Source organism: Pristiophorus japonicus, chromosome 4, assembly GCF_044704955.1.
Source record: "Pristiophorus japonicus isolate sPriJap1 chromosome 4, sPriJap1.hap1, whole genome shotgun sequence".
Taxonomy (NCBI): Eukaryota; Metazoa; Chordata; class Chondrichthyes; family Pristiophoridae; genus Pristiophorus; species Pristiophorus japonicus.
In genome coordinates, this window is record NC_091980.1 from 157,172,392 (window position 1) to 157,191,276 (window position 18,885).

General features: G+C 43.1%; 1 protein-coding gene across 3 annotated transcripts in view; it reads right to left on the minus strand.

The window, feature by feature from the left end:
* LOC139263127 (tau-tubulin kinase 2-like) overlaps positions 1 to 18,885 on the minus strand; it is a 269,673-nt gene that overhangs the window by 48,476 nt on the left and 202,312 nt on the right. For all 3 annotated transcript variants that reach the window (XM_070878715.1, XM_070878714.1, XM_070878716.1), the window contains one exon: positions 11,904 to 12,135. In XM_070878715.1, the coding sequence (XP_070734816.1) occupies positions 11,904 to 12,135 (232 nt within the window). The remainder of the gene's footprint in view (positions 1 to 11,903; positions 12,136 to 18,885) is intronic.

Below are 18,885 nucleotides of genomic sequence, written 5' to 3' on the forward strand. Positions count from 1 at the left end.
AACCAGTGAGAGCACAATGCCTGCCTCACATTTAAAATAAAAATTGTCTTCACTTTCATAATCTAATAAGAGCATATAATAACTAAAATCATTCACAATCAATTGTCCTACTTTGCCTTGCGTTGATTTCAGATCTCTTTTGTAGTTGTTCACAGGGAAGTCAGAAGTTATGCTATTTTATAACAAGATGTCACACAATGTATTATCAGGACCACTGTTATATCTCCACGCTCTTCCCTTGGAGAATACTGGGAAGTAATTGAAGGATTCGCAGGCTGATTACCAGACCAACAGTGAAGCCTGCTTCCATAGCCAGGTGGTTTATGGAGACTGAATGTCAAATTCCATTTTTATTACATGGCACTTAAATTTTTTTTTACACGTACACTAGGGATTGAATTCTATGATTCAGGTCATTTTTTCATGAAACCCATCAATCAGTGGCCTTAATTTGTATCTTATTCCTTTACCCTGGAATCAAGTTTTCTCTATCCTGTTTTATTGTAACTGGCTATAAAAGCCTTGCACAGCAAGATGGCAGGCAGCATGTTACCAGGCAGAGAAATGCTGTCTGTGAGGAGATGGAAGACACAATTGAGAGAGCAAATGGAGGTTAGGAATTCAGGCTGGAAGAGCGAGAAGGTACAGATGAGGAAGAAACAATGGGCGATAAAATCTGAATGACACATTCGAGAGACAGTTGAAGACTAGAGCCTGGAAGGAACATTCAGGGAAAGGGACCAAATGGAGAGCTCATTTAGAGAGCCGGCACCGTTGTGATGGACTGAATGGCCTTGTACAGTGTTGCAAAATTCTATGGTAGCTTTATTCTCTATTCAACTGATCTTGCCTGACCTTGGAGCTTTCATTGCTTGCATTATACCAAAATTTTAAAAGTTTCATTATGCAGTTCTGAAACCTTTGATCTTGAGCATAAAAAAAAAAGTTACCAAAAATATAATTACAGGAAAGATGTGATTGCGCGAGAGGGGGTATAGAGCAGATTTACGAGCATGTTGCAAGGACTGAAAAATTTTAGCTAGGAGTAAAGATTGAATAGGCTGGGTTTGTTTTCTTTGGAACAGAGAAGGCTGAGGGAAGACCTTATTGAGGTGTGTAAAATTATGAGGGGCCTAGATAAGAGTGGCTAGAACGGACCTATTTCCCTCAGCAGAGGGGTCAATAATAACCAGGGACACAGATTTAAAGTAGTTGGTAGAAAAATTAGAGGGGAGAGGAGGAGGAAACACTTCTTCACCCAGAGGGTGGGGGTGGGGGGGGGGGGGGAGAGTCTGGAACTCTCAGTCTGAAAGGGTGGTAGAGGCAGAAACCCTCATCACATTTAAAAAGTACTTGCATGTGCACTTAAAGAGCCGTGACCTACAGGGCTACAGACCTAGAGCTGGAAGGAGGGCGCTGGGAAGCTTTTTTTCAACGCAGACACGATGGACTGAACCGCCTCCTTCTGTGTCATAGCTTTTCTATGATTATATGATATAAATTTATATAAAATAATTTATGCATCACAGAGCTAATTAAAATAAAATAAAGACTTGTATTCACACAGCACCTTTCACAACATCAGGCTAATATTCCTTAAAGTTTGGAAGAATGAGAGGTGATCTCATTAAACAGCAACAGCAACAGGAGGATAAAGAGCAGCCCTAGAGCAGGCCTGAATTAAAGCAGTGACAGGAGGGTAAAGAGCGGCCCTAGAGCAGGCCTGAATTAAAGCAGTGACAGGAGGGTAAAGAGCGGCCCTAGAGCAGGCCTGAATTAAAGCAGCAACAGGAGGGTAAAGAGCGGTCCTAGAGCAGGCCTGAATTAAAGCAGCGACAGGGCGAGAGGGTAAAGAGCGGCCTGAATTAAAGCAGCGACAGGGTAAAGAGCGGCCTGAATTAAAACAGCAACAGCAGATAAAGAGCGGTCCAAGAACAGGCCTGAATTAAAGCAGCAACAGGAGGGTAAAGAGCGGCCCTAGACTGGGCCCGAATTAAAGCAGCGACAGGGCGAGAGGGTAAAGAGCGGCCTGAATTAAAGCAGTGCCGAGGCTCCAATTCAAAAACAACAAAAAAAAATCGAAGAGTACTTTTTTCACAGGAGAGCAGGTAGGTGATTGATTGGTGAGTATTACAGCTATTTTTTGTTCCCCAAGTTAGTGAAGTGGATTAAGAGCTGAGAAACTAACTTGCTAGTACTCATTAAATGAATAACTAATTAAACAATAAAATTAAAATATCAATTCAAATAAAAGCTTTAACTAAATAATTAATTAATAAAACAAGGTAAGAGATGGCAGGGCAGGTGGTATGTGGTAACTGCAGCATGTGGGATTTGGTGGAGAGCATCGCAATCCCGAGCAACGATATCTGCAGTAAGTGCCTGCAACTCGAGGGACTTCGGGACTTCGACTGGAGTGCGAGCTTCAGACATTGCGATGTATCAGGGAGGGGGAGAGTTACCTGGACACTTTGCTCCAGAAGGCAGTCACACCCTTAAGGTTAAATAATACTTTGGAGTTAGTCAATGGTCAGGGATACGAGGGTGTGACTGCGAGCCAGGCAGGTATAGGGAGCCAGGATGCAGTGAGGAGCCTCAGCCCTTGACCCTGTCCAACAGATTCGGGGTACTGGCTACCTGTATGGATGAGGAAAAGAACTTCAGGGAGGATGGGCAAACTGACCATGGTACCATGGTACAGGGGGCCATCCAAGTGGGGAGAGTAGGAAAGAATGTGGTAGTGGAAGGGGATAGTATAGTCAGGGGGATAGATACTGTTCTCTGCAGCCACGACATTTCAATCATTGTGTTGCCTACCCGGTGCCAAGGTTAAGGATATCTCTTAGCGGCTGGAGAAGAACTTGGAGTGGGAGGGAGAGAATTCAGTTGTCGTAGTCCATGTAGGAACTAGAGAACTAAGAATGAGGTTCTGCTGAGGAAGTTTGAGGAGGTAGGGTGTAAATTAATAAGCAGAACCTCAAGGGTAATAATCTCTGGATTACTACTGGAGCCACACACAAATTGGCATAGGGTCAACAAATCAGAGAGTTAAATGTATGGCTCAAAGAGAGGTGCGGGAAGAAGGGGTTTCAATTCATGGGGCACTGGCAGCAGTACTGGGGAAAGAGGGAGCTGTTCCGTCGAGACCGGCTTCACTTAAACTGGGCTGGGACCAGTGTCCTGGCGAATCGAATAACCTGGGCTGTAGATAGGGCTTTAAACTAAAAAATGGGGGAGGGGTCAGCTAAGGGAAAATTTAGAAATCTAAAGAGGAAGGTCTCCCAGGTGTCAGTGATGATGTCGCACTTTACCAGCGAGGCTTTGAGAGTGTCCTTATAATGTTTCCGCTGTCCTCCTTTGGCTCGTTTACCATGAAGGAGCTCCGCATAAAGCATTTGCTTAGGGAGTCTCGTATCTCGCATGCGTACTATGTGGCTTGCCCAGCGAAGCTGATCGAGTGTGGTCAGTGTTTCAATACTGGGGATGTTAGCCTGGTCGAGGACACTGATGTTGGTGCTCCTGTCCTCCAAGGAGATTTGCAGGATCTTGCGGAGTCATAAAACAGCTTAAGAACAACAAGGCTACGGGTGCGGATGGAATTCCTGCTGAGGCGCTGTTGGCGTGGATACATGACCTCATCTCTCTCATCTGGAGGGAGGAGAGCATGCTGGGAGATCTCAGAGATGTAGTGATTGTGACCATTTTTAAAAAAGGGGGACAAGTCCGACTGCGGCAACTACAGGGGAATCTCCCTGCATTCAGCCACCGGGAAAGTTGTCGCTCGAGTTCTCCTCAATTGTCTTCTGCCTGTGGCCGAGGAGCTCCTCCCAGAATCACAATGCGGATTTCATCCCCTACGGGGCACAACAGACATGATCTTTGCAGCGCGCCAGCTGCAGGAAAAATGCAGGGAGCAGCGCAGCCCTTATACATGGCCTTTTTCGAACTTACAAAGGCCTTTGACACTGTCGACCGTGAGGGACTATGGAGCGTCCTCCTCCGTTTTGGATGCCCCCAAAAGTGTGTCAACATCCTTCGCCTGCTTCACGATGACATGCAGGCAGTGATCCTTACAAACGGATTCATTACAGACCCAATCCACGTCCGGACCGGGGTCAAACAGGGCTGCATCATCGCCCCAACTCTCTTCTCAATCTTCCTCGCCACCATGCTCCACCTCACAATCAACAAGCTCCCCGCTGGAGTGGAACTAAACTACAGAACCAGTGGGAAGCTGTTTAACCTACACCGCCTCCAGGCCAGGTCCAAGATCACCCCAACCCTCTGTCATTGAGTTGCAGTACGCAGACGATGCCTGTGTCTGTGCACATTCAGAGGCTGAACTCCAGGATATAGTCAATGTATTCACTGAGGCATATGAAAGCATGGGCCTTACGCTTAGAGCAGTGTAGTGATTTGGGCAAAAATAAGCAGAGTGTGACAGGATGGGACAGAGAGTCTAATGGTAGCAGTGCAGCAGAGAATAGGGTCAAATAAGGGAATAATGGTTAAAAAAAACTAACTTAAAGACTCTTTATCTGAATGCGCAAAGCTTTTGTAACAAGATAGACAAACTAGTGGCACAAAGAAAGATAAATGGGTTTGATCTAACAGCCATGACAGAGACTTGGTTAGAAGATGACTACGGTTGAGAACTAACCACTGGGGGGGGGGGGGGGGTGGAATGATAGCCCTGATAATAAAGGATGACATAAGGAAAGTAGAAAGCAAGCATGTCGTCTAGCAAGATCAGGAAGTAGAATCAGTATGGGTGGAGATAAGGTATAACAAGGGGCAGAAAGCACTGGTAGTATATCGGCCCTCTAACAGTAACTATACCGTTGGATAGAATATTAAAAACAAAAAATAGTGGGAACTTGTAACAAAAGTAATGCAATAATCGTGGGGGACTATAATATTTATAGACTGGACAAATCAAATTGGCAAATGTAGCCTAGAACAATACGTTATGGAACCAAACAGGGAACAGGCTATTGTAGATCTTGTATTGTGTAATGGGACAGGGTTAATTAGCAATCTCATAGTAAGGGATCCTCTTGGGAAGAGTGATTATAATATGATAAACAAAATGTGAAATTCTGAGTGAGAATTACCCAAGTCAGAAACTAGAATCTTAAACTTAAATGAAGCCAAATACATAGGTATGAAGGGCGAGTTGGCCAAGGTAGATTAGAAAAATAGATTAAAAGGTATGGCAGTAGATAAGCAATGAATAGCATTTAAAGAAATATTTCACATTTCTGAGTAAAAATTCATTCTACTGAGAAACAAAAACTCCATGGGAAAAGTGATCCATCCGTGGCTAACTAAAGAAGTTAAGGATAGCGTTAGATTGAAAGAAGCAGCTTATAATGTTGTGAAGAATAGTCAGTCGTACGTAAGCCTGAGGATTGGGAGAGTTTCAGAAACCAGCAAAGGATGACCAACAAATTGATCAAAAGGGAAAAAAATAGAATGAGAGAAAACTAGCAAGAAATATAAAAACAGATTGTAAGAGATTCTATAAGTATGTAAAAAGGAAGACAGCAGCAAAAGTAAACATTGGTCCCTTACAGGCTGAGACAGGAGAAATTATGGGGAATAAGGAAATGGGAGAAACATTAAACAAATATTTTGTCTTCACAGTAGAAGATGCAAAAAGCAAACCTAAAATGGTGGGGAACCAAGGATCTAATGAGGGTGAGGAACTTAACATAATTAATATAAGTAGAGAAAAAGTACTAGAGAAACTAATGGGACTAAAAGCCGACAAATCCCCTGGACCCGACGGCCTACATCCTAGGGTTCTAAAAGAGGTAGCTGCAGAGATAGTGGATGCATTGGTTTTGATCTTCCAAAATTTCCTAGATTCTGGAACGGTCCCAGCAGATCAGAAGATAGCAAATGTAACACCCCTATTCAATAAAGGAGAGAGAAAACCGGGAACTACAGGCCAGTTAGCCTGACATCAGCCATCGAGAAAATACTAGAATCCATCGGTAAGGAAGTGGTATCAGGGCGTCAACTTGATTTTATGAAATGGAAATCATGCTGACAAATTTATTAGAGTTTTTTTGAGGATGTAACTAGCAGGGTAGATAAAGGGGAACCTGTGGATGTAGTATATTTGGATTTCCAAAAAGGCATTCGATAAGGTGCCATATAAAAGGTTATTACACAAGATAAGGGCTCATGGGAATGGAGGTAATGTATTAGCATGGATAGAGGATTGGTTAACTGACAAAAAAAAAGAGTAGGGATAAACGGGTCTTTTTCAGGTTGGCAGGCTGTAACTATTGGGGTGCCGCAAGGATCAGTGCTGGGGCATCAGCTATTTACAATCTATATTAATGACCTAGATGAAGGGACCTAGTGTAATGCATCCAAGTTTGCTGACGATACAAAGTTAGGTGGGACAGTAAGCTTTGAGGAGAACAGAGACTGCAAAGGGATATAGATAGAGTAAGTGAGTGAGCAGTAAGGTGGCAGATGGAGTATAATGTAGGGAAATGTGAGGTTATTCACTTTGGTAGGAAGAATAGAGAGAGAATATTTTTTAAATGGTGAGAAACTTTTAAACGTTGGTGTTGAAAGATTTGGGTGTCCTCGAGCAAGAAACACAGAAAGCTAGCATGCAGGTACACAGCAAGCAATAAAGCAAGGCAAATAGCATGTTGGCCTTTATTGCAAGGGGGTTGGAGTATAAGAGTAAGGAAGTCTTGCTACAACAGTACATGGCCTTGAGACCACACCTGGAGTACTATGCACAGTTTTTGTCTCCTTATCCAAGGAAGGATATTGCCTTGGAGGTTCACGGGGTTGATCCTTGGGATGAGAGGGCTGACATATGATGAGAGATTGTGTAGAATGGGCCTATACTCTCTGGAGTTTAGAAGAATGAGGTGATCCCATTGAAACATACAAGATTTTGAAGGGGATTGACAGGGTATATGCTAGAGGTTGTTTCCCCTGGCTGGAGTGTCTAGAACTAAGGGGCACAGTCTCAGGATAAGGGGTAGGCCACTTAAGATACAAGGAGGAATTTCTTCACTCAGAGGGTTGTGAATCTTTGAAATTCTCTGCCCCAGAGGGCTGTGGAAGCTGAGTCGTTGGGTATATTCAAGGCTGAAAGAGATAGATTTTTGGAGTCCAGCAGAATCAAGGAATATGGATCGGGCGGGAAGGTGGTGTTGAAGTCGATGATCAGCCATGATCTTAATGAATGGCGGAGCAGGCTCGATGGGCCGTAGGGCCTACTCTTGCTCCTATTTCTTATGTTCTTATGAAACATAACATTCTTAAGGTGCTTGACAGGGTAGATGCTGGGAGAATGTATCCCCACGTTTAAGGCAATTAAGGTATATGGAAACACTGCAGGAAGGTGGAGTTGAGGTAGATGAACCATGATCTTATTTAATGGCAGAGCAGGCTCAAAAGGTCATGTGGCCTACTCCTGCTTCTATTTCTTATGTTCTTGTAAGAACGTCCCAAAGCATTTTACAGCCAATTAAGTACTTTTAAAGTGTAGTCAGTGTTGTAATGTAGGAAACGTGGCCACCAATTTGCACACAGCAAGGTCCCTGGACACAGTAATCGTGACCAGATAATCTGTATTCGTGGTGCTAGTTGAAGGATAAATATGGGCCAGGATACCAGGGAGAACTCCTCTGGTCTTGTCCGAATAGTGCCATGGTATTTTTTACATCTACCCAAGAGGGCAGACATTGGTTTATCGTCTCATCTGAAAGATGGCACCTCCGACTGTGCAGCACTCCCTTAGCCTAGATTATGTGCTCAAGTCTCTGCAGTGGGTGTTGAATCCATGACCTCTGGCTCAGTAAACAGAGTGCTACACTGAGCCAAGGCGGACGACCATGATAAAAGAACAATTTCACCTATTCAATCACCGTAAGTCAATGGCTCTGATAATATATTGTACAATAAACAGTGCATCCTGCAACTTACCACAAGCAGTCACAGAAGATCCACTAGTAATAAAACTGTTTCTGTTCTTGGTGTTTCAGACATCTAAGGTTTATTGATTTTCTTGTGCTCATAGTAGTTGATTTATGTTCTGCAGTAAACAAATTGCAGCTCAGATGGTGAAGGGTCATTTATCTTCTTGGCATCAAGGGTGGTTATGTTGGGGCAGGGTACTGGCCAAAAGGACGAGTTGCTGTTCTAATGCTGCTCTTCCCAGACTTTTAATAGAACAATGTCTTAGATAATGGCCCTGAAACGTAGCAACGGAGTCCGCTGCCGATCTCAAAGGAATTTGCACGAGGTTCCGCTCGTAAACTTGCTGTCAGACGCTGCAGAGTTGTGCGCAGCGTAGTGCGTCACGGAGTCCAGTGTACCTGATGTATCCAACATGCTAAGAATGGTAAGGGGCTTGATTATGTTCTTATGTTTAATTTGCTTATTTATTAATCCCAAGCTGGTAATGTTGACATTGAATTGAATGTTTAGATATATTTGCAGCAATTGCACTTTTTTCGGGAAGGGAAAAGACTCAAATTTTCTGGCAGATCTGCAATAAAATCGCTAATTATCTAAACTTTTATACTAGAGTACAACATTTTTTACATTGCGAGCATTCTAACAAAGTTGCCTTATCCCACTACAAAAAATGATAATGTTTTGTTTCTTTAGAGAAAGTAATCAACAAATCAAATTACATCTTGAAACAAATAGAACATTCCAACAGTTTTTTAAATTTAAAATCAAGACATCCTATTAATTTCCTCAACTGTTCCTTTTTTTGGGGGTGTGGGGGGCGATGGGAGGTGGAGACATGAATGGGTAGGGAGCAGGTTACTTTCAGAAATTCAGATCCTTTCTGAAGCTGAAAGGGCAATGAGAGTTATAATTAAAGATGTTACACTGTGCAAACAGGTTTTGCATCAGCTGTACAATTTTCATGTGTAATTGGAGGGCAGTTGGTGGGCAATTAGCCCAACTCTGCGCCAGTAAGTCAAAACTTGACAGATAATAAACATCTCTGGGATATCACCAAAGGTTAAATATTTCTTAGAAATATTGAATCCAGTTTTCCTAGACAACACTCAGGTAGCTGCTTCTTAAAAAGCATATTGAAAGCAGATACAGCATAGTAATTACTCAAATGTTTTTCAAAATCAAGAACAATTTCCGTAGAAAATAATGGAATTAATCCTATATTTCAGGGAACTAACAGAGTTCAATTCTAATTTGATCAGTCCCTGGAAACAAATGACTAATTAGGATGCAACAAGCGAATTTCAGGGCTTATGACTAACAACCCAATTATGGTTCTTTAACATAATAGAAATGTTATGCTGAAACCGTTACAAGATGAGCTCTACATGGTACAACTAGGTTAGTGTATGTAAGTAGCTTCATAAAATTGTTAGTGATTCCAGATCTTTAGAGATTCCTATATTTAATAAGTCAAGTCCAATACAGATACAAGCAGGAAAATGAAAGACATCAGAGATATGAAAATGGCGACAAAGGTTCTTCGTGCCATTTGGGCCTTTGCTCTGTTTCCCTACTTTTACCACCCGATGCCTGCTTTTGCTTCCAACTCCATGTTCTTTTTAAAAAAATTAATTCACAGGATGTGGGCATGCTTGCAAGGCCACCTTTAATTGCCCATCCGCATTATCTCCCCTCCCCACTCCTACCTCCTTTATAACCATAAGAGTTCGGCAACCACACTGATACATTCTCTGACATTTTATCATTATAGCTTAGCAAAACAATAGTTTCATGGGGCTCAATTTTCCCCAGTATTTGAGCCGTTTTTTTTTGGAGCAGGATGCTTTTTCTGGCCTAACAAAAATCCCCAGTTTCCCCAATCAATTTACACCAGCGTAACTCAGTTATGAATTTTTTAAGTCAGTTTTTCTTTCAGCCAAAGGGGGCGAAACCAGCCACCTACGCCACTTCTGGCCATTTAGGATAATTTAGCCAGCTGAGAGTTATTCCAGTTCTGATTAGGCCAGCTTATGTGGCCTGCCCTGAAAAACCTTCCCTAGAGTTAAGGAAATTGGCGCAGGCAAGGAAAGCGGTGCAGCAAATGCCCGGACACACAAAGAATTGAAAAAACACATAGCAGCAACTTATCTCCAACCCCGCCCGAAGGCTGTCCGGTCCCATTCTCGGTTCCCACACACAGGAAGGCTGTCCGGTTGCAGTCCGAGTTCCCGGTTTACACATACAGTCCCGGGGGGGAGAGAAAAGAGAGAGCAGAGCAGACAGAGAGAGAGAGAGAACAGACATACAGACACCGACAGAGAGAGACAGACAGACAGACAGAGAGACAGAGAGAGACAGACAGAGAGAGACAGACAGAGAGAGACAGACAGAGAGAGACAGACAGAGAGAGACAGACAGAGAGAGACAGACAGACAGACAGACAGACAGAGAGAGACGAACCGGCGACCGAGATTGAGACCAGACTGGACAGCCTTCGGGCGGTGTTGGAGGTAAGGTGGTGCTGTGTGTTTTTCAATTCTTTTAATGTATTGCGAGGTGGTTGTATGTTTCACTTTGCAGCCTCAGCTTGCATTGTGTCCCTGGTTACCATGGCAGCTCGATCTTTTTGGCGCAGATCAAGGCTCCACCCCCCTTGGGTTAGGTCATGCCAAAATGAATAGATCCAACAGAGAAACTTACAACACTTTTTTTTGGCATACTTGGCCCACAAAAAAATTCAGGCGTATCTCTTCAAGTATGCCAAAAAAATGCTTTGGGGAAAATTGAGCGCATGGTGCTGGATGGCTGGCAAAGCTCCATTTTTGAATTTATCAATCTCTCATCACGACCAAATATATGGAAACAAGTGATTTAATCTGACAAGTGCTGTGTGAACCAGAGGGATCTCAAGAAGGCGGCGGCGGGGAGGGGCAACTCCTTGTCCAAATTCATCCCAAACACTTAAAAGATATTATTTAAACAATGATGTAGACTTTCAGTCAATAGGCATCTTGGATAAACATAGGTACCACTTTTGTAGATTTGGCAATCTGGATGCTTATTGGGATTTTTATAAAAAGCAAATGAAACCCAACTATATCAACATGAAATAAAAAAGGGACAAAATATTTAGACAATGTGCTTTTGGAACAGTTTGCCCCATTTCACCTCCTGTTTCCTGTCTCCATGCATTGCAATGGTATTGACTAGTTGATTTTGGAAATACTTGGACTAGAGGTGGAATAAATGAGTTCAAAAGTCAAAATTATTTTGAATTTGAGATTTGTAATGTTTTTTTAAAAAACACTCAAAATTTGGCTTTCCGATCTAAACTTAAACATAATTTTCTCTTTTTTTTCCCCATAAAGTGCTGATAAGGGAAACAAAACTTTTTAAAAAAATCATCCATCCCTGCATCTTATTCACATTCAAAGACCACATTTCAGATTACTGGTTTTGTTTTATTTCTCATACCTACTTCAGTAAACTAATGCCCTTAAAATCTATTGTATATAAACCAGTAGATGGTGAGGGGTGAACTGCTGACATGGATAATAGCCACAACAGCACTGACGAGCTCCAGATCAATAAGATAGTCCAAACACATCAATAATGACCATATTTTACTATTTTGCATAATCTGTACACAAGGGCTTTTCTTTCATGCTTAACCTTGAAAATAGCCAGCATACATCAAGGTAAAATATCTGCACCAATGAGATGATTGCTGGTAAAGGAATAGACAGACCTGTGACCTAAAAGGTCAGGATCCTATAATGATTCTCTACCGCTGAAGGGGGAAAATTGCAAGGCTATAAGAGGGTTATTTCCATGTAAGAACACAGCTTACAGTATAATTTTCATTAAAAATGGCAAGCAGGAATACAATTTATTACATCCTATATGCTTTACCACCCTTATTTAACACATTGAACCCAATTTACCTTACAGCCAGCCATCTTCATTTTGTTCCTGTTGATATCCATTTCTTCCCAAACATCTTTCTCCACAACATAAGGAGCTTGAGGGTTATGGGATCCTTGCATTTCTGCCATCCTTTCAGGGCATATTATGCCTGGAATAACATTCTCACCATCACTGAGCTGTTCATCCTGTAGTACCTCATCAGTGTTTTCTTTCATCAGATCTCCTGGCACCAGTGAAGCATTAGCAATTCTGTCAAAACACAAGCAGCGAGACACTTCATGCAGTCTACTTTCAAAGGGAGGAAGAGAACAGCAGCAATTTCCAACATTAATTTTAAAAATATTTCTCTTGACTGCACACTTGTCTGACAAAAAGAGATGGGTTAGAAGTTATGATGATCTGGAATGCACTGCATGAAAGGGTGGTGGAAAGCAGATTCAACAGAAACTTTCAAAAGGCAATTGGATAAATACTTGAGAAGGAAACATTTGCAGGGCGATGGGGAAAGAGCAGGGGGGGAGTGGGACTAATTGTGTTGCTCTTTCAAAGACCCAGTTCAACCACTTCTGGGCTATAAAATTCTAGATCTCTCTTAAAAAGCAGTCTTGTGATTCATACAAAAACACGTTATAGCAATGAGTGTATGGTCAGCTGTGGCTCAGTGGGTAGCACACTTGCCTAAGGGTTGTGAGTTCAAGTCCCACTCCAGGGACCTGAGCACATAAATCTAGGCAGACACTCCCAGTGCAGTGCTGAGGTGCCGTCTTTCGGATGAGACGTTAAACTGAGGTCCCGTCTGCTCTCTCAAGTGGATGTAAAAGATCCCATGGCACTATTTTGAAGAAGAGCAGGGGAGTTATCCCCGGTGCCCTGGCCAATATTTATCCCTCAATTAGATTATCTGGTCATTATCACATTGCTGTTTGAGGGAGCTTGCTTGTGCGCAAATTGGCTGCCATGTTTCCCACATTGCAACAGTGACTACACTCTAAAAGTACTTAATTGGCTGTATAAAGTGCTTTGAGCCATCTGGTGGTCGTGAAAGATGCTCTATAAATCCAAGTCTTTCTTTCTATGGTTCTTTTATATTATGTAGTTAGATACTGCAATGCATGTGGTGTGGCAGAATCCTTTTATACATCAGTTGCTTATGCTGAGTAAAATCCGCTTTCCAAAAACACATCCCATCTGATGCTATATTCGTGCAGTGATCAGTGTAGGTCAGTTATAATCATTATTTTAGTGGCGTTTCCTCATTGCTAGACTACTGCCTCAGCTGTATCATTATTTGTAAACCACCTAGCATGTGAATAGATAATGACACTGCTAATGGGCAGTCTTTAACTGATTAATTGTAAAGGATCCTCTGAGGGTGGCTCTGTGATTGCATAGCGAAGAGCCTCCTCTATTTTCACTAGCAGTTTAGCCAATGCTCCACTCAATTTAAATTTTGGGTCCAAACCAACATTCTGAGCAACACATTGGGGAGGAGATGCTGAGCAGCTATTTTGTCGTCTGCTTGAAATACCAGTGAGTACTGAGCAGTGTAGTACACTTTGTGGATCAAGGAATCAGTAGAACACATTGGGGATCAACCTTCTGATATATTGATCAGTTAGTTTATAGGGAACAAAATAATAACAGATTAATACTGTATATCAGAAGCTTATAATGAAGCACTGTATCTGGTGGCAATGGAGTGTGTTTTTCAGCCAAAGGTAATTGTGCAATACCTCAAACATTATAGCAGCAGAGCAGGTGGAGTTCAAGTCAACATCAGGCTCAAGAAATGGTCAGTTGACCACAATGTACCACATTTTTCCTACTGTGGGAAAGCAACTGGAAGCTAGTAAACTTGGAGAAATGTACGATGACTTTTCCTGTTCAGAACAAGTTATCAACAAGAAATCGAGGGATCAAATGTCCTGGCTATTCAAAGGGGTACAATCTGAGTGTAAGACTTTTGAGCAAACAGCAAAACGAACTAGTTTTAAGCCGCCCTTGACAATCTCTAGGACGAGTCTGTTATTAGCTTGTGGCCCTATTCCATTGCGAGAATGGGCCATATTGGAATGGGCCATATTGGAATAGGGCCACAAGCTAATAACAGACCAGTCCTAGAGATTGTCAAGGGCAGCAATTCAACCTTACAAAACTCCATTCTACATAGGCAAGACCATCGGTATGTCAGGACACACCTTAACCGCAGAGACTATCAAATTATCTAATCCTCGAACAACACGTTGCCGAGCTCACTCTGCCTTGCCACGACCCCACCTGGTTTCAAAAGCCTTCTCTTTGACTGTACCTTTGGTCTTTCAACATAGTTCTCTCCATTTTTTTAAGCTTTTGTCCATATGCTCAGCAGACAACGTTAATGTTCCTCCTTAATATAAAGCGGACATCTTCCTGCGAGTGAGAGTACTTTAGAAATACAAGCTATAGTTGTGAGCCTGTGCACAATCATACTGATGATCCAAATTTGGCCAGGTATTTTCCTCTAACTACCAAGGCAAAATTGTAGTGACTTCACAAATGATGAAATAGTATATCCCAATTTGTGATTCATTCTGATTAATGTTAAGCTATTTATATTAATTAAAAAATATGTACAAAGAATAAAATTAAGTAAAATTAAGACTGAACTACTCCAAAGCTCTCCAGGTTGGGCATGCATCCTCCACCCTCCATAAACTTCAGCTCATCCAAAACTCTGTTGCTTGTATCCTATTCTGTACTAAGTTCCGCTATCCCATCACCCGTCTTTGCTGAGCTGCATTGGCTCCCAGTTCCCATAGCCTAAAATTAAAAAAATCTCATCCTTGTGTTTAAATCATTCCATGGCCTCAGCCCTCCCCACCTCTAATGTCTTCCAACCTACAACCCCTGCATTTTTCAGATTCCAACATCTTGTGCACCCATCACTGCTGGTTGTGCCTTCAGCTACCTAGGTTCCACACGCTAGAATTCCCTCTCAAAATGCATCCACCTTTCCAACTCTTAACACCCTCCTTAAAACCCACCTCAACCCTCCTAGGTTCAGTGTGTATTTTACCTCACACCCCGATGAAGCATCTTTGGATGTTCTGTATTTTGTAAATGCAAATTGTTGCAGTATGTTGATGGAAAAAAAAAATGCTATTTGTAATCTGCATTGTTCCCTTCCTCGGGGCCCAGGAGAGGCATGAGTTCAGGGCCCAGGGGCAGCACGAGCCAGCCCACACTGTGATGTATGTGTGGGCTAGGTCTGCGCAGCAGAGCTGGTCTCCAGTCGTCTTGGTTAATCTTTGCCACTGGATAAAGACCTAGCTCCGTCAAGCCCGTGTGGTGGCTGGTGTGCAACGGTCACCACACGTTAAAAAAATCCACGCACAGGCATCTTCCACCCTTCAGGATGTAGTTCGGGATCCGGAATATTAGGTCCTTCATTGAAATACCTGTGAACTCATTGCTTTTTGCCGTGGAAGCAAGTCATTCTCGTTGCGAGGGACTGCCTATGATAATGAGTTCCATTGCCGTTTAGCTTCCGAATGTGCCGCATTATTCCCTGCATAGGAGAGAGTCTATGATAGGAAATACAACTCTTTAACCAGTTGCTGGGATGTGCCTAGTTATGTAGCCATCTCAGCATTTCCTTAACTGAGTAACGAAGACATGTTTATTGCTTTCAGTGCAGTAGCAGTGTATGTGGGAGTCTGGGGAGGAGAGAGAGAGAAACAATGTTCAAGGAAGACAATTGGCAGTGGCAGTCAATGGTAGTAAAGATGGTTATGGCGGCATACGGAATACTTGTATTCTATGCCTTGGCTAATAAAGGCAAGAGCAAGGAGGTTATGCTTGAACTGTATAAAATACTAGTTAGGCCACAGCTGGAGTACTGCGTGCAGTTCTGGTCACCACATTCCAGGAAGGGCGTGATTGCACGAGAGAGGGTACAGATTTACCAGGGTGTTGCCTGGACTGGAGAATTTTAGCTATGAGGAAAGACTGGAAAGGCTGGGTTTGTTTGTTTGGAAAAGAGGTGTATAAAAGTTTGTTTTCTTTGGAACAGAGGCTGCTGAGGGGAGACTTTATTGAGGTGTATAAAATTATGAGGGGCCTAGATAGTGGATAGGACAGACCTATTTCCCTTAGCAGAGGGGTCAACAACCAGGGGGAATAGATTTAAAGTAATTGGTAGGAGGTTTAGCAGGGATTTGAGGGGAAATTTATTCACCCAGAGGGTGGTGGGGGACTGGAACTCACTGCCTGAAAGGGTGGCAGAAGCAGAAACCCTCACCACATTTAAAAAGTACTTGGATGTGCACTTGAAATGTCGTAACCTACAGGGCTACGGACGAAGAGCAGGAAAGTGGGATTAGGCTGGATAACTGTCAGCCGGTGCGGACACGATGGGTCGAAATGGCCTCCTTTCATGCTGTAAATTTCTATGATTCTACGGTAATGGAATGAACTGCTATATTTCTTCAACGAAGGTTAGAACAGCAGATGCCAGCTTAATTTGGAAGCCAATGCACAAGTTTTGGATCAAAATCTTTTGAAAGATTCATTTCTTACATTAGATCCATGGGTGGGCAAGTGATATTTTGCCCAAACTATGCTCAGGCTGTTATTGGGTCTTACTCGATGTACCCTTTTATATATTTTTTTCTATTTAACAAATGAAATAAGATAAAACTTATTCAATTTGTTAATTGTAAACATTTTATTTGTGTACTTTGAACGTTACATCAGCTGTTCTGTAACATCCCATTTCAAATCAGGTATTCCCATCAGAGAATATTTTGCATCAGGGCTCCAATGTGATCCTTTCACTTAAAGTTTCACGATAGCTTTCCTAATTCTGAATATTAAAGCAAGTTCGACTAGCCCCCAGTCCACAATGAAGCCTGTCTGTGCAGATCCCATATACTCTGTCTCAGTTTCTTTCTCTCTGTTGCTTTCTCTCTGTAATAGAAAAATAAAAAATTCTTTAATGTTTAAAAACTTTTTATTTTCCTCTCATTTCTTTATTGTCTCTGGCACTTTTTATGTCCCATTCTAATTCTATCCTCCCTCCCCTCCAGTCCCAATCTATGCTATCCCCTCATTAACTCTTCATTTACAGTCAACTTTTATTCCTATTATTTGCCATCTGCATGCTCTACAACAACTTTGCCCCAAGGGTGCTTCACAGGAGCATTATCAGACAAAATTTGACACCAAGCCATATGAGGAGATACAAGGAAAGGTGACCAAAAGTTTGGTCAAAAAGGTCAGTTTTAAGGAGTGTCTTGAAGGAGGAGAGACACAGAGCGGTTTAGGGAGGGAATTTCAGAGCTTAAAGCCAAGGCAGCTGAAGGCACGGCGGAGCAAAGCAAATCATAGATGTGCAAGAGGCCTGATTTGGAAGAGTGCAGACTTCTTGGGAGGATTGTGGGGCTGGAGGAGATTAGAGCAAGGAAGGGGCGAGGCCTTTGAAAGCAAGGATAAGAATTTTTTTTTTAAAAAGAGAGATGTTGCTGAACTACGAGCCAATGTAGGTCAGTGAGCACAGGGGTGATGGGTGAGCGGGACTTGGTGCGAGTTAGGACACGGGCAGAAGAGTTTTGGATGAACAAGTTTATGGAGGGTGCAATTTCAGAGGCTGGCCAGGAGAGCTCTGGAATAGTCCCTGACTTTGTTATTTCCCCATCTCCATATCCTTAGCCCACAAACATCATGCTTCGTCCTTTATCAACATCACTGCAATCCATGTGAATGCAGATTGTTGCTTCTGCTGGGACAGCAAAACAGAACTGCTGTTACCGCCACCATTATTACAGAAGGTTAGAATGAATTTAAGACACGTTTCATTTTAATTATATTAGCTGTTACTAGTAACCATTCAAAAAACTGTTGCTATTGATTTTGTGGTTATGCTTTCAGGCCAATTAACTTGTTAAACTGAGAAACCGAGGTGAATAGCCACAGTGCAGAACACCATGGACCCGAGCCCCATAGTGTATAGAACACCACGGACCCGAGCCCCATAGTGTATAGAACACCATGGACCCGAGCCCCATAGTGTATAGAACACCACGGACCCGAGCCCCATAGTGTATAGAACACCACGGACCCGAGCCCCATAGTGTATAGAACACCATGGACCCGAGCCCCATAGTGTATAGAACACCATGGACCCGAGCCCCATAGTGTATAGAACACCATGGACCAGAGCCCCATAGTGCACCATGGACCAGAGCCCCACAGTGTATAGAACACCATGGACCCGAGCCCCATAGTGTAGAACACCATGGACCAGAGCCCCATAGACCAGAGCCCCATAGTGCACCATGGACCCGAGCCCCATAGTGTATAGAACACCATGGACCAGAGCCCCATAGTGTAGAACACCATGGACCCGAGCCCCATAGTGTATAGAACACCATGGACCAGAGCCCCATAGTGTAGAACACCATGGACCAGAGCCCCACAGTGTATAGAACACCATGGACCCGAGCCCCATAGTGTAGAACACCATGGACCCGAGCCCCAGTGTAGAACACCATGGACCAGAGCCCCATAGTGCACCATGGACCAGAGCCCCATAGAACACCATGGACCAGAGCCCCATAGAACACCATGGACCCGAGCCCCATAGTGTAGAACACTATGGACCAGAGCCCCACGGACCCGAGCCCCATAGTGCACCATGGACCCGAGCCCCATAGTGTAGAACACCATGGACCAGAGCCCCATAGTGCATAGAACACCATGGATCCGAGCCCCATAGTGCATAGAACACCATGGACCTGAGCTCCATAGTGTATAGAACACCATGGACCAGAGCCCCATAGTGTAGAACACCAAGGACCAGAGCCCCATAGTGTAGAACACCATGGACCCGAGCCCCACAGTGTATAATGCACCATGGACCCGAGCCCCACAGTGTATAGTGCACCATGGACCCGAGCCCCATAGTGTATAGAACACCATGGACCCGAGCCCCATAGTGTATAGAACTCCATGGACCCGAGC